This window comes from Zonotrichia leucophrys, chromosome 9 (genome assembly GCF_028769735.1).
Source record: "Zonotrichia leucophrys gambelii isolate GWCS_2022_RI chromosome 9, RI_Zleu_2.0, whole genome shotgun sequence".
NCBI lineage: Eukaryota > Metazoa > Chordata > Aves > Passeriformes > Passerellidae > Zonotrichia > Zonotrichia leucophrys.
The window spans coordinates 19,730,508-19,750,094 of record NC_088179.1 but is presented as its reverse complement, the minus strand read 5'-3'; the positions used below and the strand labels follow the sequence as shown (position 1 = coordinate 19,750,094).

The 19,587-nt window shown below is 36.1% G+C and overlaps 1 protein-coding gene across 7 annotated transcripts in view; it reads left to right on the top strand.

The window, feature by feature from the left end:
- The window catches only part of NAALADL2 (N-acetylated alpha-linked acidic dipeptidase like 2), a 410,218-nt gene that overhangs the window by 297,440 nt on the left and 93,191 nt on the right, over positions 1-19,587 (top strand). For all 7 annotated transcript variants that reach the window (XM_064721341.1, XM_064721337.1, XM_064721340.1 and 4 more), the window contains one exon: positions 17,808-17,951. In XM_064721341.1, coding sequence (XP_064577411.1) covers positions 17,808-17,951 — 144 coding nt within the window. The remainder of the gene's footprint in view (positions 1-17,807; positions 17,952-19,587) is intronic.

Below are 19,587 nucleotides of genomic sequence, written 5' to 3'. Positions count from 1 at the left end.
AAATGCTGATGACTCTTCAGTCCATTGGTCTGATTGAGGCTGGTGGCTGTGCAGCATCTTGCATGTGCAATTTGCAAAAACTAAGCTTTATTCAGTAAATTGTCCTCAACCAGAGACTGTGAATGTTCTAATTGCAGAGACTGACTTGCTCATCCAGAAAAGAAGTTCAGTTCTCAGGGCATCTCTGAACTGACTTGAGCTAAAGAGAGGAAGGAAATGCCTGACTCCTGTGGAAGGAGAGCTTCAGTTGTTTCAGAAATGTCAGGGCTGAGAATATCATCAGGCCAGTGACTTCTGTGCCCCACTGATGGTGTGCTTTTCTTATGCTTCCATCAGTCATTTTCTTTGAATTGTCATCTGGTGTCTTATTTTTGTGTTGATAAAGAAAACAATAATGCTCCCACTGTTAAATACTTGCTATAGATTACATCCTCCCCACCTTTTTTCAGTTCCTTTGTTACATTTTACCCATCTGCTGGAATTTTTAGTCTGGGGGCTTGCAATTGGAACAATAGTCCAACTGAGACTTTGTGTGCTTGAATAACTGAGCTGTGAATGTACCTCATGTAGGGTATTCACACTGCTTATTCAGGATGAAAACTTATTTGTGTGTATGTGAGGCTACAGCAGCCAATTTTGCTTAGAAAACAGGTATTATATTATTGGATACTTCTTTTATTTTCGTTATTACTATTTAAAAGATGCCCTTCAAAAACTTGTCCACATATTTTTGGGTTTGCTTAGATTTAATAAAAGAGTAGAGCTAGTGGGTGAACTAGTTGTACAGGATATTATTAATACTGGAAATCTACTGGAAAACTTGATAATTAATGAGTGCTTTTAAATGCATTTACAGCTCAGTCATGACAATGGTACATGTTACAGCATGTCAGGGACATGTCTTTTAATATATTTGTACCAACATAGTATTGACAACTCGACTTCTTTTCTTCCTCACTGTAATCTTTGCTGCCCTTTACTACTTTGCTTGAAAGGAAACAAATTGGCTCTTTCAAATCTCTACACATTCTATCCAGGAAGCTAAATCAAATGTTAATTTTATATTTATAATTTTATTGCCTTCTGTTAAACTTTTTTTTTTTTTTTAGGCAGAAATTCCCAATTAGAAGGGCTGAGGTGCCAGAAGTCCTTTTAGTTGGTCTGATATGTTCAAGCCCTTATGTACTCACTGGAAAACTTGAGGTGCATTTTCTAAAAGCCCAAATACTGGAGAGTGAAGTCTTGTGCTCCAAATTGACATGAGAGTAAATGCTCCTTCTTCCAAATCATGGCTGAAAAAACAACTGTGTTATATATAAAGAGTGTTTGCAAAGGTTATCATATTTCATAAAAAATGAAAAGGAGTAACTTCTTAGTCAACAAAGATTAATTTATGGAGTAAAAATTTTAGGAAGCACCTGCCATTCCTTTTTTGGGATAAAAATAATGGAGGGGTTCCTAGAACTGGAGATACAGGCTAAAGTTCTGGGCATTTTAAAGTTTTTAGGCTTTTGCTGTTGACTTGAGAAGTCTGAATTTTGTTGGAATTTTCCACCTCTGAATTGCTGCAAGGTCAAGTTAATAGAGATAAAAAATGTCACATCTGTGTAGCTGGTGCAACAGCATTTCAGAACATGATTTGAAGTTGGGTGTTTTGGAATTAATTCAATTTGCCAATGCATGTCCACACATCCTTCTCCACTGTCATTATCTCTGCTTATATTATTTTCTCTATTACCATACAAGGCCTGTCTTCCCTTTGGATTAGATATTATTTTCTGTGAAGATTTAGTAAAATCCCACTAAAATACAGAGGGAGCTCATTCTTTTCCCTTTGAGGAAGTTGTTGATATAGACACTGCAACAGCTATATTTGATTATTATTTTTTAGTCTAATGCTCAAACACTATTTTGTCTACATCTGAGTGATTTTTGATGCACACATATTTCACCATTAGCAGTGTAGAATATTTTGCACTGTATCCATCCATCCATCCATCCATCCATCCATCCATCCATCCATCCATCCCTTGGTGAGGCTTGCAGTATTTACTTCAGGAAGGGACAGTGATTTGTAAGACCTGGCTAAACTCCTTTGGATCTCGTTAGCAGCTCTAAATTAGCCTCTCTCTGAGCAAGCAAAATTCAAGCTGAATTTCTCCCGTCCTTATTCTGCTTTCTTGTTTGTGTTTAAAACTTCTTCCTGTGACCATTAGGAAGACATGAGGGACAGCAGGGTCATTTTTGCCTGTCATTATGAACATTTTGCTATTTATTGTCCCTTGCTTGGTATTGATTGCAGACTAAGCCCCACAGTTGTTTGAAAGACAATCTTCAGCTGGGAATAGGAGAATTCCCTGTGGAACTGGCCAGCTTTCCCTGCTATTCCTGCTACTTTGATCTACATTTGCTTTTATATTCAATGACTATTATTTCTTTTTTAAAGAAATAATACTATTAATACTATCCTAGAGGTGAACTACTATCCAAATACATATATTTATTATGAATGAAAAGACATTTTTGTAACGTTAAACAGTTTTTTCTAATACAAGAGCAGTAATTATTTTGTTAATCTCAGTCAAACTGGTATTTTACACTTGTGCAGAAAATCTCTCTCAATTTTTTTTTTAATTGTAGGTTTTTATTCAGATATGCTGAACTCAGATGAGAATATTATTCCTCCCTCAGAGAGGGAATATTATAGCTGGTGGTGGGGCTGTGCTGGTGCAAGATAAACTCAGTCCTTTGCTTTAGGAAGGAGCAGATGTAGAGATCCCCATCTCACATTTTGGGCAGTGTTTGAACACTTTGCCATGTTCCTGTTTATCCACTGGAACTGGGTTTACCTGTTAACTATTTATTAAGAACCCTGCCTGTTTATGAGAAGGGTGTTTATAGCTCCTGACCACATAAGGAGTAGTGATGGTTTTAGTCTGTAATAATTTTGATGTATGAGAAACATTCCTTATCTCCCAGGAATGAAAAAAAATATCAGCAGCATTTTTATTTTCTATTAATTAATAATTGTGTTAATTAATAAGTGCAGAGTGAATGCTTCAGTGTCTTCTGAGTGTTTGAATTTTAGAACATACTGTCTGGTGAAGATCTTTTAAAAACATCAAATGATGTCTGTATTAACTTATATTTTATTCAAATCCTTTATATTTCAGTAGCATTACTTTGGAAAAAACCCAGAAAACAGCAACTGTGTGGTAATTCATCCTAATAATGAGCACAGATAACTTAGGAAAGTATTTTAGCATTGCACATTAGCACTTGATTGCTTGAAATCCTGCTTGAAAATCACACATAGATTTAGTGTGAGTAATACCAATATGTCACTATGCACAGTACTGCAAAACAATTAACAGCTCCAGCTTTACTCAGTGAAGCTGCCAATTGAAAGCAACCTGAAAAGAAGTTGGATTTTGGAAGTACCTAACATATTTATTGTTGTAATATAATTCACTGTAGTTAATAGTTTGAGAAGTATAGTGGAGTTCTTGCCTGACAATCAACCACAGAGTAATTACATGCATATGGAGCACCATATAAAGATATTTAACTCAAGGTTTTGAAATATGATTAGCAGCTCAGCATCATTTTTAGAAAGTAATTTTTTATGTTCTTATTTCATTGAAGGTTAAAATACTTATTGAAAAGAAACATTCTTTGAAATATTTTAGGCTAAACAACATACTTTCAGTTGTGTTTTTAGTATCTTGACCTGAGAAAGTTAATTTGAACATTTCCTCAGTACGCCACAAGCAGGTGTAAAGTGGCTGCAGTAAAATTTTGATAGTTTACAGTAATAAATGATCTGATCCTGTGACTGTGAACATACATTCAGGTTAAATGGGTCTTCTAACACAAGATAGTGCAGTAATACCTGGAAAAGAAGCATTGACTGTCTTAATGCATAATAGAATGTTTTTATTTGGGATCAGATGTTCAGCAAGAGTTATCTTTAGAATTTATGTGCCATTGAGTCCCTCTGAAGTAAGCAAGAGATGAGTAATTATTGAGAGACTTTGGGTGAAACTGAGAGCCTGACAGCCTCTCAGTAGGAGAACAGAGGGAAAAAATCTTCCTGTGAGGTAAATTAGGAAAACATTTCTTATGCGACATGTTAGAAACCATAGCTATTACAGGAGGTTATGTAATCTTATTTTTATTTATTTAAAGAAAAGTTCCTTCTAAATGGAACGCATGGCAAAGGGGAAGGTGACTATTACACTGTTTAAGGTAGGTCTGGATGATTTGTCTTTGAAGTGAAATGAATTGGAAACTTGCATTGCTTTTGAAATCTTGAATTCCTTTCCTGCAGGTGCTTACCATTGTAAAGGCTTTGACAACAATTTCTACCATCATTACTTGAATAAAATGCTTTTAAGAGAGCTTTTAGATTAGACTTTGAACTGGAAAAGGCATAAATATATAGAAACGTGTCTTTTGGCAGTATGTTTTCTATTAGCCAGCCTGTCAAATAACTAAGCTTGGCTCAGCTCTGGTTAAAAAAACTTACTTAAAAACTCATTCATATGATTCTAGAGGGTGAAAATCCATTAATTTTAATAAAGGATCTAGCTGCAGATCCAGATTCTGTACTGGAAATTCATTGGGTCTTGATTATCATTGATGCTTCTGAATGAATTTTACTAGAATTTTGTATTTTAAGCAAATAACTCCAGGTTATTAATTGTGGGTGTGTTCCATATATATTGGCTGCATGTGCCACTGTGGAATCCTCTGGTGTAGCTTTCACTGTTCTTTTAAAATCTATACAGACAGGAAGCACCACAGCTGGAAGAATCCTTGGTGTAGAACTTCATGGAGCAACACTTGAGCTAATGAGGGGTTTGTATTTATAGAAGTTGCTCTGAAGAGGCACTCAGAGGTTCAGAAATTAGTCTTAATTATTTCAGACTCTTGATTATTCAATGGACTATGTGCTTTTCTGATCTGAGGAAATTTCCAGCTGTCTGCTTCCAGCTCTGATTCAGGTAGTTGGCTGTTGCAAGTGTCAAGTTATCTGATCATAATAAAAATATATAATATATAATATTAAAAATTGAAATAGTTTCTGGCTGGTTGTGCAAAAGGTGCCATCTGTGTATCTCAGTGTGTTTGGGGTTAAGAAATGAGTTAGGGAGGATGCACTATAGAATTTCTTATCTTGCAGGAATTCTTCCACATCAGTTTTGTCCTTCAGGAGCTGCCCTGGGTATGGAGTTAAATAACAGTTTCATTTTCTCCATTGTCTCAATGAATTCCCTTTGAAAATACTTCAGGGGAAGCAGAACCTTTGTCTGCTGAGGTTCCTAATGTAAGTTCCGTGCACACTAAATGTGGCCAATACTTGTCAAAAAACCCCCACAAATTTATTCCAGAATCTCTGAGGAACATTGTGAAAAAGATTTTAAGAAGCTTTTGATCTAAGTGGAATGACTTCATAATTAATCAGCCCTTGGCATGAGATGTGTGTCCTTCATAGAACACATTTTGAGTTACAGCTTGAAAAATGTGATTCCATGCAGAGCCTAAAGAGCTCATCGATATAAAGGACTTCAAGTAAAGGATTGGAAAAAACCCACAACAATAATTGAGTTATATTGGTGGTTACTTATAGAGATTTGTGTTGTGTTGATTTTCGAGGAACGGAAGAAAATTGTTTCAATTTATTATTCAGTTGCCAGAATACAGGGAAGCAGCACTTATTAGCAGGTTTCCAAGCAGTGGTAGAAAAATACCACATTTCATAGAGGAAACACATTTAAGCTAGAGGTTAACTAGCAAAGTTTGAAATATTTACTTACTTAGAGTAGGAGACAGGAAAGTATTGAATAAATTTAAAAGAAAGTATAATTAAACCAATTAATCTAAGGTAATACCTTATTCTGCTCAATAAGCTCTGATGGGAAAATTATTAAACAAATTTGCATATGTAGGAAAAAATCTAATTTTGTCATTAAATTATATAGGTTTAGAGATACATGAAGTTTCATCAATACAAGTCTAATACTATCTAATTATATGTATAACAGCATTCTGTAAGGAAGATAAATAATAGCCTGTAGCAAATTTGTATTAATATATGAAATAATTTGGGTGATTGATTGTTTCAGGTTTCCTTTTTCTGTGTTTTCTCTGAGCCCATTAACACTTTCCAGGAGTCCGTGCCACTTTTTCTACTCCTACTCATAAGCAGGATTGGATTTTTGTGAGAAATGAATCAAGTTAAGAGACTGGGTTTTTTTAAAGAAGTACTTTCTTTAATTTTTGTCAAATCAGTGCAAGCATCAGTCCTTTATACATGTGTGTCCACTTATTTAAATGTATTTATCATCTTCTCAGCAGCTGCCTTCACTCAGCCCTGGTGACTGTGACTGTCAGGAAAGTAATGGAATATATTTCAATATTCCTCAGTATTCCCTCTCTGTGCTTCTGAGCACAGATTCTGAGCTACAATTTCAGTTCATTTTAGAGATAATCAGGACTCTGAATTGCTTAACCAGATTAAACTGAAATTGAAGAAAATTTAATTTCAATTAAAATAGAATTGTAGCAAAGCAATAGCTCACACTTTTTCATGTAGTAAATTTTTGCTTGTTTCACAGCAGTTAATTCCTTTGCCTCATAATTATTGTATTGCTCTTTGTGCAAAAGCCACAAATGAAGTAAAAGCACAGTAGAAAATATCAACTCTACTTACAGCCTAAAATAGTATTTTTGCCCTGTGGTCTGTTATTACTTAAATATTAGACTTGTTTACTGCAGTTGAAGTGCAGGCAATGAAATTGGTGGCCTGATATTGTAAAGGGGTACTTGAATTTTTGCATTATAATGAGCAGTGATGGACAACTGCACTGCAAAGCCACTTCTGTCTCCCTGACTGAAGTGCCCTCATGCACCAGGTTTGAGAATGAAGTGTTGACTGCATGGGAAAATCATATTTGATCTTTGAGTGGCTTTAAATATTTATTTCTGAGCAGAAAACAGATACTTGAGGGCAAATTTCAACTTTCTTACAGCGCTATTGACAGGAAATAGTTTATTATAAAGCTGCAAATGCTAGTTTGCAGTCTTGCATGAAATACAGTACCTGTGACAATAAAGAATGGTGCTACATGGTGTAGAGGCAATCACAACATGAATCATCTGTCACTTCAGCAAAACAGTGCCAATTGAATTTACAAATGTGGCATCTATTTATTTCTACCAGCACTGAGAAGGAGACGAAATGAAATGGAAGTGATGATTACTTGTGACACATTCCTTTTATGAAAATAACTTCTTTAACTCATGTTGTTGCAACAGACCATGTGTTCTTTTTATTTGTGTTTCTTTCAGTGAACCATATTTCTGTGAATTTATTGGGGGTTTTACCTATCAATATGATTGAGTTTTGAGCATCTGCTACCTACAATAGAGCTGTGGTGGTGGCTCACCAAATACTTTGACAATTCAGGTCTATGTCTGTACATCTGGCCAGACATACCAAGTCATCTTGATAGATGTGGATGCTGTGGATCTTTGAAACCTTGAGATCCCATTCTTCAGAGACAGATGTAGACTTTGGGGATGTCAGAGGAGAATAAATTTTAATAGTAAACTATTAAAAGGGAGGATGTTTATTAGAACTCTCCACATGCATGAAGTTGTCAAGATACCACCACTGCAAAAATCTGTAACTTTGATGAATAAATGAAACAAAGAATGTTGTGCTTGATACTAACCTTCAGAATAAGCTGGTCCTCTCCTTGATAGAGTATTTTGCACATAGTTTGATTTGTGGATCTTCCGTGGGCCTGCATGTTTTTAAAGAGCCAAGTCCTCTGCAGTTTCAGCTTGTGAAAACAATTTACTTGCTGCAAACTCTTTGCTAGTACTTATTGTGTTTCACTAGCACACTTTTTATATCAGCCTAGAAAATGAGAGTTGTGTCCAGTGGTTTAGCTAAGGTGCAATTGCTATGAAGGGCAAGATTTGCTTAGGCATTTTTGTCCTTGTAGATTTTATGTTGTTCTAGGTATCATTTAAATTTCATTAAACGTCAGGGTAACGATCAAAATGAAACCATTGATTTCTGCAGACTGCTCTTTTGGGATTCTTCTGACCTATGCTCTTCGTAGAAATAGGAAAAAAATAGGGGAATGGATTTCCTGCTGTGGCTGTGACCTGAGTGAGCTCTGCACATTTAACACTGTGGGAAGGAACAAAGGATGGTTCCATGTCCTTTGGATCCTGTGGCAAGACCTGAGCTGGGAAGGAAATATTCATTTCCTCCCAGAAAAAAACCTTCATGACACTTCTAAAATTAATTTTAAGTAACAATTCAAATTACAATATACTTATTTTCTGCTGAATTTTTACTGGCTATAATTTGCAATAATCTCCACTGTGTTTATAGAAATGTTGTTCTTATTATTTAATTTGAAAAATAATCCTAAGTAGCATTTTTTAAAAAGTATGTGTTGGAATTTATGTTTATCACTGACTCATAATTTATAACATGTCCCGAAATGCAATATTCTGAGATGCTGCTGCTGCTCTACCCTTCTTCAACAAGAAATTATTTCTTTCAAGCATTACCTTATTTTCTGTTTTCTTACAAATTTTCTTTGCTTCTGATTTTCCTGACTCAAATTGTCCTTGAATTTCAGGGAGTTCAACCTAAACGTTAACCAGCTCCTCAACTCTGTGATTTGAGCAAAATGATTAATTTTTCATGCTCATCTCAGGTTACACAAACTCATTTGAGGATGCAAAGCTCCTTACAAGAGATGGTTCAGAAATCATTTAGGGCCAAGGGCTCCATTTGGAGTTTGGAATGAATATTCACAGAAAATGTGCTGTTGTGCACAAAATAAAATCCAGTTCTCCTGGGTGTTTGTAATCTCCTTCTGAAGCTGAATCCAGCAGTAGCACGAGTCAGCATGAACATAATAAAACATTGCAAACACATGAGCAAGTTATTAAGTAAATTAAATACCAGTGTTTGTGTATCTCTGAGGAGTGCTGCAAATAGATTATGGTTTGTTTGTCTCTGCTCTGTAATCCAAGAAATAAACCAAGATGTGTTACAAGGATTTCCACAGATTCAGAATTTAAGGAATTTCTGAGCATAGCTTTTTCTCCTCTCTACACCATCAAAAGGATTAATGGGGGTCTTGAGAGCACCTGTATCTTCATTTCAGGAAACTGTCATTTGAGATTGATTTACCAGGTTATTTCTTTTTCTTCAGTAATTTTAATCAAATTATTACTGGTACATGACCACATATATCTACTTTATCTGATCTTGAGTGTTGAAGGATTAATAAAGATGAACTGAGGATTTGGAACACTTCCATTACAATCTGGCTTTTTAAACCACTGATTCTTCACTGTATTTCTTTTGATTGGGTGAAAGCCCTTTAGAACAAAATAAAAGCAGATAGAATTTTTTTTAACTTCTTGTATGCCTTTGATACATGTAGTCAAAATTTAATGTGAAAATTAGCATCACTGCAGTTTCAATTGCATGCTCTACCAAAACAAAGCTAAATGATATTAACATATTTAACATTGCTAGACATGCATTATTAGTAGATTTATCTTCTTTTACAAAATTTTTGACATTAATATCATGCAAGTAAAATTAGCACTGCAGCTTCTTTAAACTGCTAAAACAGCAGATGCATATTAATTATTTATCATTTTCAGGCAGAATATTAGAGGCTTTTTGTTTTTAAATGGTTTTCTTGAAGTATGCTATAATTATTTTTAAAAACTAGAGAAAAATCATAATATAAAAATTTTACTTTTTTTTTTTTTTAATCTGTAAGAGCCTTTTGAATTGGTGTGCATATCTAAGTGTCATCCTGTGTCTGGCAATGTCTTTGGGTCCTAGAGGACATGGGTGTCCCCTGGAATTGTGGCTTGGGAATGGAAGGCTTTGGGTTGAATTGGAGGAATTCCTGCCATGCCTTCCATATCCTCATCCCAGCTCACCTCTTACTCTGCTCATTTATTTAAGAGCACTGATTTTCTAAGTGTGCTGATCTGGTTCATAATATGGCTCCTGAAACAACTGTGCTGGCACAATTAAACTGTGCTGAAGCCAAAATGTGGCTTTTAATGGTTACAGACAAATCTGGAAGCATGCATCAGAGGTGGTTATTACTTTAAGAAAAGCATCCTGTACCACAGATAACATATGCAATTTTATTTCATGTTGTCCTCCAAATATGTACAGACAGCATGTGATTGTGAGTCATTGCAGTGTTCACTACATGCTGTAAACAAAATAATTGTCATCCTAAACCTGTCACTTTTGGTGTTTTCTTGCAGATTTTCTATCTCCATTCCATTGCTGGCAGAGCACTATAGGGCTTTTATTATTTTTAATAACAATAAATCTCATTATTGTGAGTAAACAGGAATCTATGCTTGTTCATAATCAGTATAAGGATGGTATATGTTACCTGATGTGTGTTCTGGCAGCTGCACACCTATTTTGCATAAAGCAAGACCCTTATTTTACTATATTTAGTCTCCATCATCACTGGAGGAAAGGAACTGTATCAGTGTTTCATTTCCATGTTTGTTGTTTGTTCCATCTGTGGTGGCCATCACCAAGGTTTAGTTCATGAAGGACGGAGCTCCAAGACCAGCCTGTCAATGTGCCAGAAGTTCCTTATTTCTTGAAGTGGTTGACAGAAAGCATAATTCATGCAGGAGGTGCTGTGTGCCCTCTTGGCTCTGTGACTCCATGGTCCCACTCCATTGCAGGATACTCCTGCTTGGCTGCCTGGATCAGGAGGGAGAGAATTTTATTTTTTTTTTTTTCCAATGGAACTGATAACAAATTCCATAATGTGCTTGCCACTTGAATTTAAAATATTCTGTAATATATCAGTTTTAAAATCCACCTGTGCCAAGCTTAGTCCATCAGTTTGATTTGTGTTCCCTCCTGCAGACACAAACACACACAAGCTTCCCTCCAGACTTCAGTTTAGCATCCTATATCTAATTTTCTGGGAGCAGCAAACAGGTACATTTCACACACAGGCTTGCAGGTATAGGATTCCTGAAGTAGTATTCCCTAAAATAAAGATTAAAGAAAAGAAAGTCCAAATATGTGACTGGTTCTTGAAAATTTGGATTGTGTAGTTAGAGCAATAGCTTCAAGTAGTTCTGCTGAGCTCCATTGGATTAATACCTCTGCATATTTTAGGAAAGTAAAAGATATCAAATTATTATCCAAATTAGGATTTGGATAGAATGGTTCCAGCAGTTTGTGGTCATCTTTTTTACATGCCTGATGGTTCTGAGTGTTTCCAGTCTTTTCAGCATTGATTATTTCTGCACGCCTCCCTTACAGTGAGTACCTTTATCTTGAATTTAATGACAGTAGAAGGTGCTAAGCAGATGTTCTGCTATCAAGGATAGAATCCAAAATTAAATACTAAAGTACTGAATATGCTGGTTTGAATTCACTATGGATGGCAAGCAATAAGTTGTGCAGAAGTCTAAATATATGACTAAATATATTGAATTTTTTAAAATAAGCTTATTTTTAAAGCATCAAGGGATATTTATTTTTGTCTTACAACCCATAAGACTTCTGTCAACCCTTTTAAAAATCCACCACCACTTTTAAAATGGTGGGCAGTGTTGTTTGTTTTTGTTTTGTTTTTGTTTTATCACATGGCCAAACCTGCTGTCTGTTAGTGGAGAGTTTCTTTCACTTCAGTAGTGAGACAGGCATTTGTTAGCACAGAAAAACCTGAGAATTGTCTTGTCCTTTATTTCCTGTTACATTCCATTGTTAGTAGAACATAAAAACATGTTTTAGCTATTTGAAATATGTTGAAGAAATGCTTTTTCCTTTTTATGACTTAGTGGTTACACAATTGTAGGATACTTAAAAAGGAAAAAATTTTACTTCATATCAGTTGGTGTGGAAATGTTACATAATATTGCTCTATTTTGGCCACTTCTATGTAATTTTAATTATCAGCCACTACAACGAGCTAAGTGGAAAGGGGGATTCAAAATGGGGAGAGCATTGGGAAAAGTTGTTTGGTTTTCTTTTTATTCTTGACATTTTATTAAATATTCTCAGAAAGGAGCAGGGAAATTAGTGAGATGATTTTGCGTCAGTGTGTCAGAGCAGTTTTGCTTTTACACAATACATGCGTTGCTTTTTATTCTGTATATGTTAAAAAGAAACAAGAGTGACAGTATTTTTAAAGTACATTAAGTAGGCATTAAGACAAGAGTGATTTGCAGTGAGAGAGAGGGGAGTGATATTTTTTTTGTCTTTCATGGTGGTTAAACACATTTCCTTGTGAGGGAGGGAAAAAGATGACAGCAAGTTCTGGAGGGTTTGGGTTTTTCTGTATTAGCTATAGAATATTTAGGTTTATTTTTAAGGACAGCAGAAATCTGTTTAAAGAGACAGTCGTGAGTAGTACATACACAGATTTGCATCCACTCTGTTGACAAAATGTTATGTAAACAGAATAGAATGAATATACTCTGTAAAGCAAGCCAGTATTTCTGTAGGATTCTGGTTTTCTCTGTGTATTAGTTATGTATGATTATTATTTGGGGAGTTTTTCACAGGTGATGTGGTATCTTCAGTTTTTTTTTTAAACCTTTTGGTAGCTCCTAAAGTCATGAGAATGAGATTTTTTTTAAAAGGTGTTTTTAAAGAATTACTTTTAACTATCTGCAATGCTAAGACCAAAGTGAAAAGTTGTTTTTTAGATCCTTCCTGAGAACTCTCAGTAGCTTGTTTCTCTTCGAGGTGATGCTCACTGCCTCTCAGTTCTGGATTTTCTGTAAATGTGCATAAACCTTTCACAGGCACAGCCATCCTCCTCACCCATGTCTCCAATCACTACATAGTTCTGAGCATCCCCTGTCCATTTGTGGCCATGCATCCTGAAATGCAAAAGCTGCCACACAAAGCTGTTGTGATTCATCATCTCATGCTCCATTGCCTGTAAAGCTGCTTTAAAATCTTCTGGCTGTTGTTAAAATCCCTGGTTGCAGAATTTCAAAGTTCTTTTTTTCTTTTTCTACAGAATAGAAGCAAATGTTTTTATCTTCCTCCATATTTCTACCAGTGGCTAGTGAAGCAAAGCACTTCAAAACAGGCATATGTTCCAGTTGCAATTCTAGTGGATAATTCATGGAGAAGTGAATAAAGACATAGCAGAAAACTGCTTGTTGCCAGTTCTACTCTGTAGGCTCCTGTTCCAGATTCTGCTTCTCTTGAGTAACTTTTTTTCTGTGCCAGTTATTTTTTGCTTTTCCTTGCTGGTATTTGAAAGTCTGAAGTTATGGTCTTCTCCTTGGCACTAATAAAATCCATTCTTTCTTCCATTTTAAACATCTTGGACTGTTCAGCACTGTTTTTGTTAGAGGAAGAGGTCTCTGTTTGACTTAATATGCAGGAAAACCTTTATGTGACTTTGGTGAGCAGTTGGGGAATGCTTTCCCAGAATTTCCTTTTCACAACTGCTTGCAGAACAGCACCAGTTTTTCTGGGTCAGTATTCTGACTGTATCCACTTTCAGCAAGAGATTACAGCTAGAATGAGGTTATTTTTTCAATGATAAAATTTAAGAAGGCAAAAAATATGTCAGTGACTTTGCGAGGTGTAGCAGGTGGGTCTAGCAGAGGTTAAATGGGATGTGGAGGCTTAATTGAAGGTTGGTTTTTTGAGTTAAAAATGGACACGGGGACAGCACTGCAAGCTGCTGCAGATGACGATTTAATCAAGTAGCTGTGATGAGCAGTGGTGGTGTGAGCTCAGTACCCAGAGCCTTCCTGTTGCAGGTGCTGCACAGCTCCTTGCAGCTTCCATCTTTGGTTAGATGAAAGCCAGGAAAACCACAGATAACCTTATTTTTCAGATAAATAGAAACATATCATTGTGACTGGCTGCAAGACAACCAGTGGGAGCTAACAGCTGTTGAATGTTACCAACAAAGGTGGAGGGAAGCTGGGTACAAGTTCAAAGCACAAATAACATAAATGTCTGCAACATGTAGTTTATACATCTTTGGGTTTGTCATGCTTAATACAAGATCAAGTGCTGACAAAGGGCAGTGCAGAATGTGCACTGGGAATGAATAAATGTCAGAATGCCTCTTTCACAGGAATGCATTGCACTAGCTGTTCACTTCTGGAACTGAGTGACAAAACCATCTTGTTTGACCAAATGCACAACTATTCTGTCTTTTATGCTTTAATTTATTCCCATCACGAGCTGGGAAGTCCTGCTTGGAGTGTCTATTTTCAGCATAAAACTGTTTGTCAAATTTCTATTAAGCTTAAGGTGAAAAATTAATGAGCCATTCACTTCAGATATTTCAAAACTAATACTGCTGTATTATTAATGCAGCAGAAAGTCAAAGACGTGGGTACGTACAATTATTGCTTGGTGTTCACTCAGACTACTTTTTGCTCTCTGTATTTTTGGGGGAAAATCATTAAAGCAGTGTTTTAGGTCATAGAAGGAATTATTTTGATGAATTCTGTCAGTAAGCTTTTTAGACAGTTTTAGTTGTTAACTTTTTGTTTTATCTGATCCTGGCAGAAGGTGCCTTGAATAAACACATATTGATGAAATATAATGTTCTTTCCAATCTGTCTTTGAATCTGGAATTTAAACAAAAGTGAACAGAAAGGTGATTCATATAACACAGAACTTAGAGAAATGCAAATAAAAGACTATTCACATAATACTGAGGAAGATGTTGGTGAAGCAATATTTTTGGGCTAGAGAAGTATGACATTGTGACTAAAACTCTGGTTTTTTTGGTCTTGAGAAAGTGACTGACATGATGATAAAATTGTACTTTTGCTCAGAACTGAGTAGGGTATAGTGGACAGGTGTTACTATTAAATTCAGAAATCCCAGAGCATGTTGGCAGTACCAGTAATTTAAGTGTTGGAGAACTGTGAAATGCTGGGCTGGGGGAGTGTCCCAGGCTGACCAGTGTGGAAACTGGTGCCCAAGGTTTATGCTTGCATTGAAAAAGAAAACGTAAACCATAGTCACTGCAGAAGCAGAAATTCAGGCCTTGCTTTCTGTGCAGAAACTTTCTAAAGATTGCTTCTTTTTTTGTGCTCCTAAAATTAACTTAATAGTTGATTACCGTATTTTCTTCCTCACTTTACAGTAAGTTCTCCAGGGACTTTCCAAAATTAATAGTGGTTCTAGGCCTGGCTCAGTTACATTGTTAGACTTGCACAGAAGAAGAAATTCTGCTTCTTGGAAGAGTTTCATGCTATAAAACTAAATTTTATTAGAAGCAAAATGGCAAATTTAAATTATCCTTCAAGCATTTGTTTTCCCACAGATGCTGAAGGGTTTGGCATCCCGCAGACAAAGTCCCAGCAAGAATCCCCAAGTTCTTTCAGTGTGTTGGTTTCTTTCTGAAGTTACTCTGCTCTGTTTCACTCTCACTACAGCACCAAACCCAGGAGTATTTTAAACCTGAATGATTAGGCTTTAAATAGCAGCCCTGAAAATCTCCAAGTTTTTAAATGTACACTGGAGAGATTGGTCTTGGATGGTTCACTTTTGAAATCTGGTCATGGTGCACATTGCTTTCCTCAGCCTCCTTAACAAGCGGCAATTAATAAACGCCTGGCAGAGGGAAGGGAACTTTGGTTGTTGTTTTTTCTTTTTTTTATTTTTTTAAGGCATTTTTTAGTATTAATTCCAATTGTGGTTTTTTCTCTGTTAGAAGTTCGTCAAGTTTAGTTACTAGAGGATTTTATAGATTTTAGTTCTGGCAAAGATGTCAGGAGATCATCTAATGTAGCACCTTCCCTAAGGGAGGGCATCAGCCATATCTGCATCATTCCTGACAGATGTTTGCTCACACTTTTCTCTAAAAAGATTTCAGTTTAAGAGGATTTTATCATCTGCCTAGGCAAGTCTTTATGAATTCCTCCTATTAGAAAGTTTTTCTTCCAGGTAAATCTGCCCAGATAACTTAAAAATCTGCCTTTCTATATAGATTCTTTTTTCTTTTTCTCCTTTACTTCAAACTCTGTCTTCTATTGTGAAATGATTCATTTTTAAATATGGAGGGGTTTCTTGTGTAAGTTCTTGAAAGTGAAGTGTTATCTTGAAGTGTATCTTTCACAGGTTATTCAGGTGTGAAGCTCAAGTTGGAGTAACTGGAGAAAGGAGAGATTTTTCTCATCTGAAACGTTTTGAGCTTCATTGGCGCTGTAATACAGGCTGAAGATTGACAAACACTGGAAAGAAAATAATGTCTCAATTGCACATCTCTGATGGACTTTTTGGGATTCTTCTTGAGTGCAGAAACACTCTCAAAGCTTGACCAAACTGATTTTGCTGTCACTTCACTGATGTGACAACTTCAAGAGATTTTTAACCCAGACCAACTTTGATGAGACAAAGCTTTTTTTAAAGTTATATTTTGAACCAGCTTTACCTATCCACCTAAAAATTTGTCTGATTCTTTCAAACTGTGCACTGATCATCTTGCCATTGAGTATTAAAGATGAAAAACACCTTTTGTTTTTCCATGATGAAATGATACAGATTTGGTCAATTTTTTCATTAGGATTAAAGGTGTACTATAAAAAGTTTAAGAAATTTCTAGTACAAAAAAACCTAAAAAGAATTTAGAATGTGTCTAGGCTTCTTGCTTTCTTTATATTGTGTTTCAGTAACAGTCCTGGTAGTAGTTTCATAGAAATTTCTTTGAAACCTGCTGCTGGTTGCTGATGACTTCCTCCCCTCGTGCCTGCAGTCCCACAGAATTTAAAGGATGCTTTTGGGTAGTAAAGAACTCGATGTTGACAGGAAATACAGAGTTTGTTTCACAGAGGTCTCAGGGAGAGGCCTTGTATTCTGAATCTCTGGTTGAAGGTTTGGACATGGTTCAGGAGGGGCAGGGACACTGTGAGGTTGTGTTAGAGCTGTGCCCTGCCCAGGCTGTCAACCTCCCCTCCTTTTCCATGGTGGGGTTTTCATCTCCCAGAAGTGTTCCTGCTTTCCATGGGAAGAGGTGATCCCCATATACATGTGAAATAACTAAGGAAACAGCTGTTTTTTCCTAAGTGTTTCAGAGCATTGGTGTGTGCAAAGTTAGGTTTTTATTTTTCCCCACAGTTCTGTCAGTTGGTCTCCCAAAATATCTCATTATCTCATCAGAAACCTTTCCATGATCAAGTGTTAGACAGGCAGGTGTATGTAAACTCACTTTTTTTTTCTGTTAAAGGGAGATTTTAGTACTTTGCATGAAACTGCTGATATTGAGAGGTTTGTGCTATGTCTGCTTAAGATGTTTCAGCTGTAAATGAAGTATTCTGATGTTTTCTGATCCATACCTTTCTCCACTCAGTGTGTCTGTTTAGTACCTTCTTTTTCCATACCTCCTTCAGCTGTTCAGTTTTTACTTGAATTTGAAAGTTATCGCTGATCAGTACTTCCATTTTTCAACAGTTCCTTTAACTACACACCAGTTTAATTTGTTGTGTTTAATTCACAATCTACTCTCTGCTCAGACTCATTTAACAGTTTCTTTCTTGTGGAACTATTGCCCAGATACCATAATACATACATGTAATTTTGTAGTACATGTTCTTGAAGAAGCTTTTAAATTTCTTTTTTCAGTATTATAAGCACAAAACAACAGCTGCTTATCTAAATCAGTTGTTTTAACTTGTGTGATAGAGATTTGCATTTTTGTGTTCGGTTTATGAAGGATGAAAATCTAATTTTCATTTACTAAATTGCTCTTCCCTTTCTGTCATTTAAGATGGAAGCTACAGGCAGAATCGACTGAACCTCACAACACTGTTGGTACAACCAATTTCTGCACTGCTTGCCAGAAAACTTGTTTCCATACCTGAGGACACTGCCCAAAGAGACAGGTGTACACCCCTCCACCTGCCAGCTGCAGGTAATGCTTTTCAAATCCACTTCACCTTTGGGATGTTCCTCTCAGACTCCAAATCCAATGTCTACAACTACACAACTAAGGTTTAGCTGATTCTGGGTGTGTTTTGCTTAGATGCTTTCTAGAAGAGGCTATGAACAGTCTAAAAATTCTGCTCCTAAAATCTGATAGATGGAGGCTGTGGTTTAAAAAAAATAGTAGAAGGCATTGAGCACTAATTCTTAATGTTGACTTAAAACCTCCTCTGTGTAGATGCCATAAGTAGGGAGGTTTGTTAGTGCTGCAGTATGGTTGTACTCCTAATAATGTGATTTTAACATTAAGACATCAGCAACTATATTATTCTGTGAGGCTTTTTTTTCTGTTTCTGGAATAATAACACTTAAATTCTAAATGTGTTCCTTAATTTACATATGCTATAGAACAAACAGTGTATTGTTACCTGAACCCTCAGGCAGCTTTTTCTCCCAGTTTCCACCAGGAAAACAGGCATCATGATAAGAACAAAAGACCTTGAGTAGAGCCAGATGAATGCATTCAGAATATCTCCCTAGAAATAATGCCATTAGCAAAGTCAAACAGATTATTGCTTGAAAAAGCTTATTGCTGATATAGGTTAATATAGATGCTACAGTCTTCCAGCACAGTGTTTCACCAGAAGAACATCTTCCAGAGAACATTCTAGATTAGGTGCATGTTTAGACAGTAATTCTTAAATAAACAGTCTTCATTTTTGTTTTTTACCTGTGCATCTTTCTCCAGAAAAAAAAATGGTTTATTTTCATTACAAGGCCCATTTAAATGAATTGATTTGAAACTGTGGTCTTGGAAAGGAGGAGGCAAATTAATTTAGCCACTGTGTCCTGTGCTGCACACAGTGATGATAACAGGAAAAACAAATTTTAAGGGCAACCAATGTAGTATCATGTGCTGTATCCCTTGTTTATTGCTTTTGGAAAGTTATTGTGGAATAGGAGGACAATACAACAAGTCATAAAAAAGGTTGATTAATTTTATGACTTGTGTTAGCATTTGTAGTTATACATACTAAAAAAGAAAGCAGAAAACCTCATGCTTCATGGCTTAAGCTGTTGTGGTTCGGCAGGACAATTGTTCTCCATGAATGGTTGACTAGATTTTTTAAAAATGAACTTTTAATTTTAAAAATTATTGTCCTCACAACCAGTAGAAAAGGGGAAAAGGCCATTTTGGAAGGAGCAAGGGCTTCACCATTCCAGGTAGGCTGCATGAAGCTTGTTAGTATTGAAGGATTTTCCAACAGCTGAAGTGCCTGGAGCAAAGCCTGAATTTGGGCTGGAAAATGACACTCATTTTAGAAAGATAAAAGGCTGCACAACGTCTGTTTCTCATAAAGCTTTATCTGGAGGCTGCAGGGCAGAATCACCCTAAAGGGCAGCTTACTCTACTTTTTCTGTGACAGGTGTGGCACGTCTGTTTTATTTCCCTGAGAAGACAGGAAATCTGTGGGAGGAGAATTTCTGGAAAGAAAGAATATTCCAAGCCAGAAATCTAGAGAGAGCCAGTCCATGACTGGTTTTCTCTGGGTAAAACACAACAGCTTGTGTGTGATTTCATGTAAAGCTTCTGAACCACAGTAAATAAAAAAATCTTTATTTAT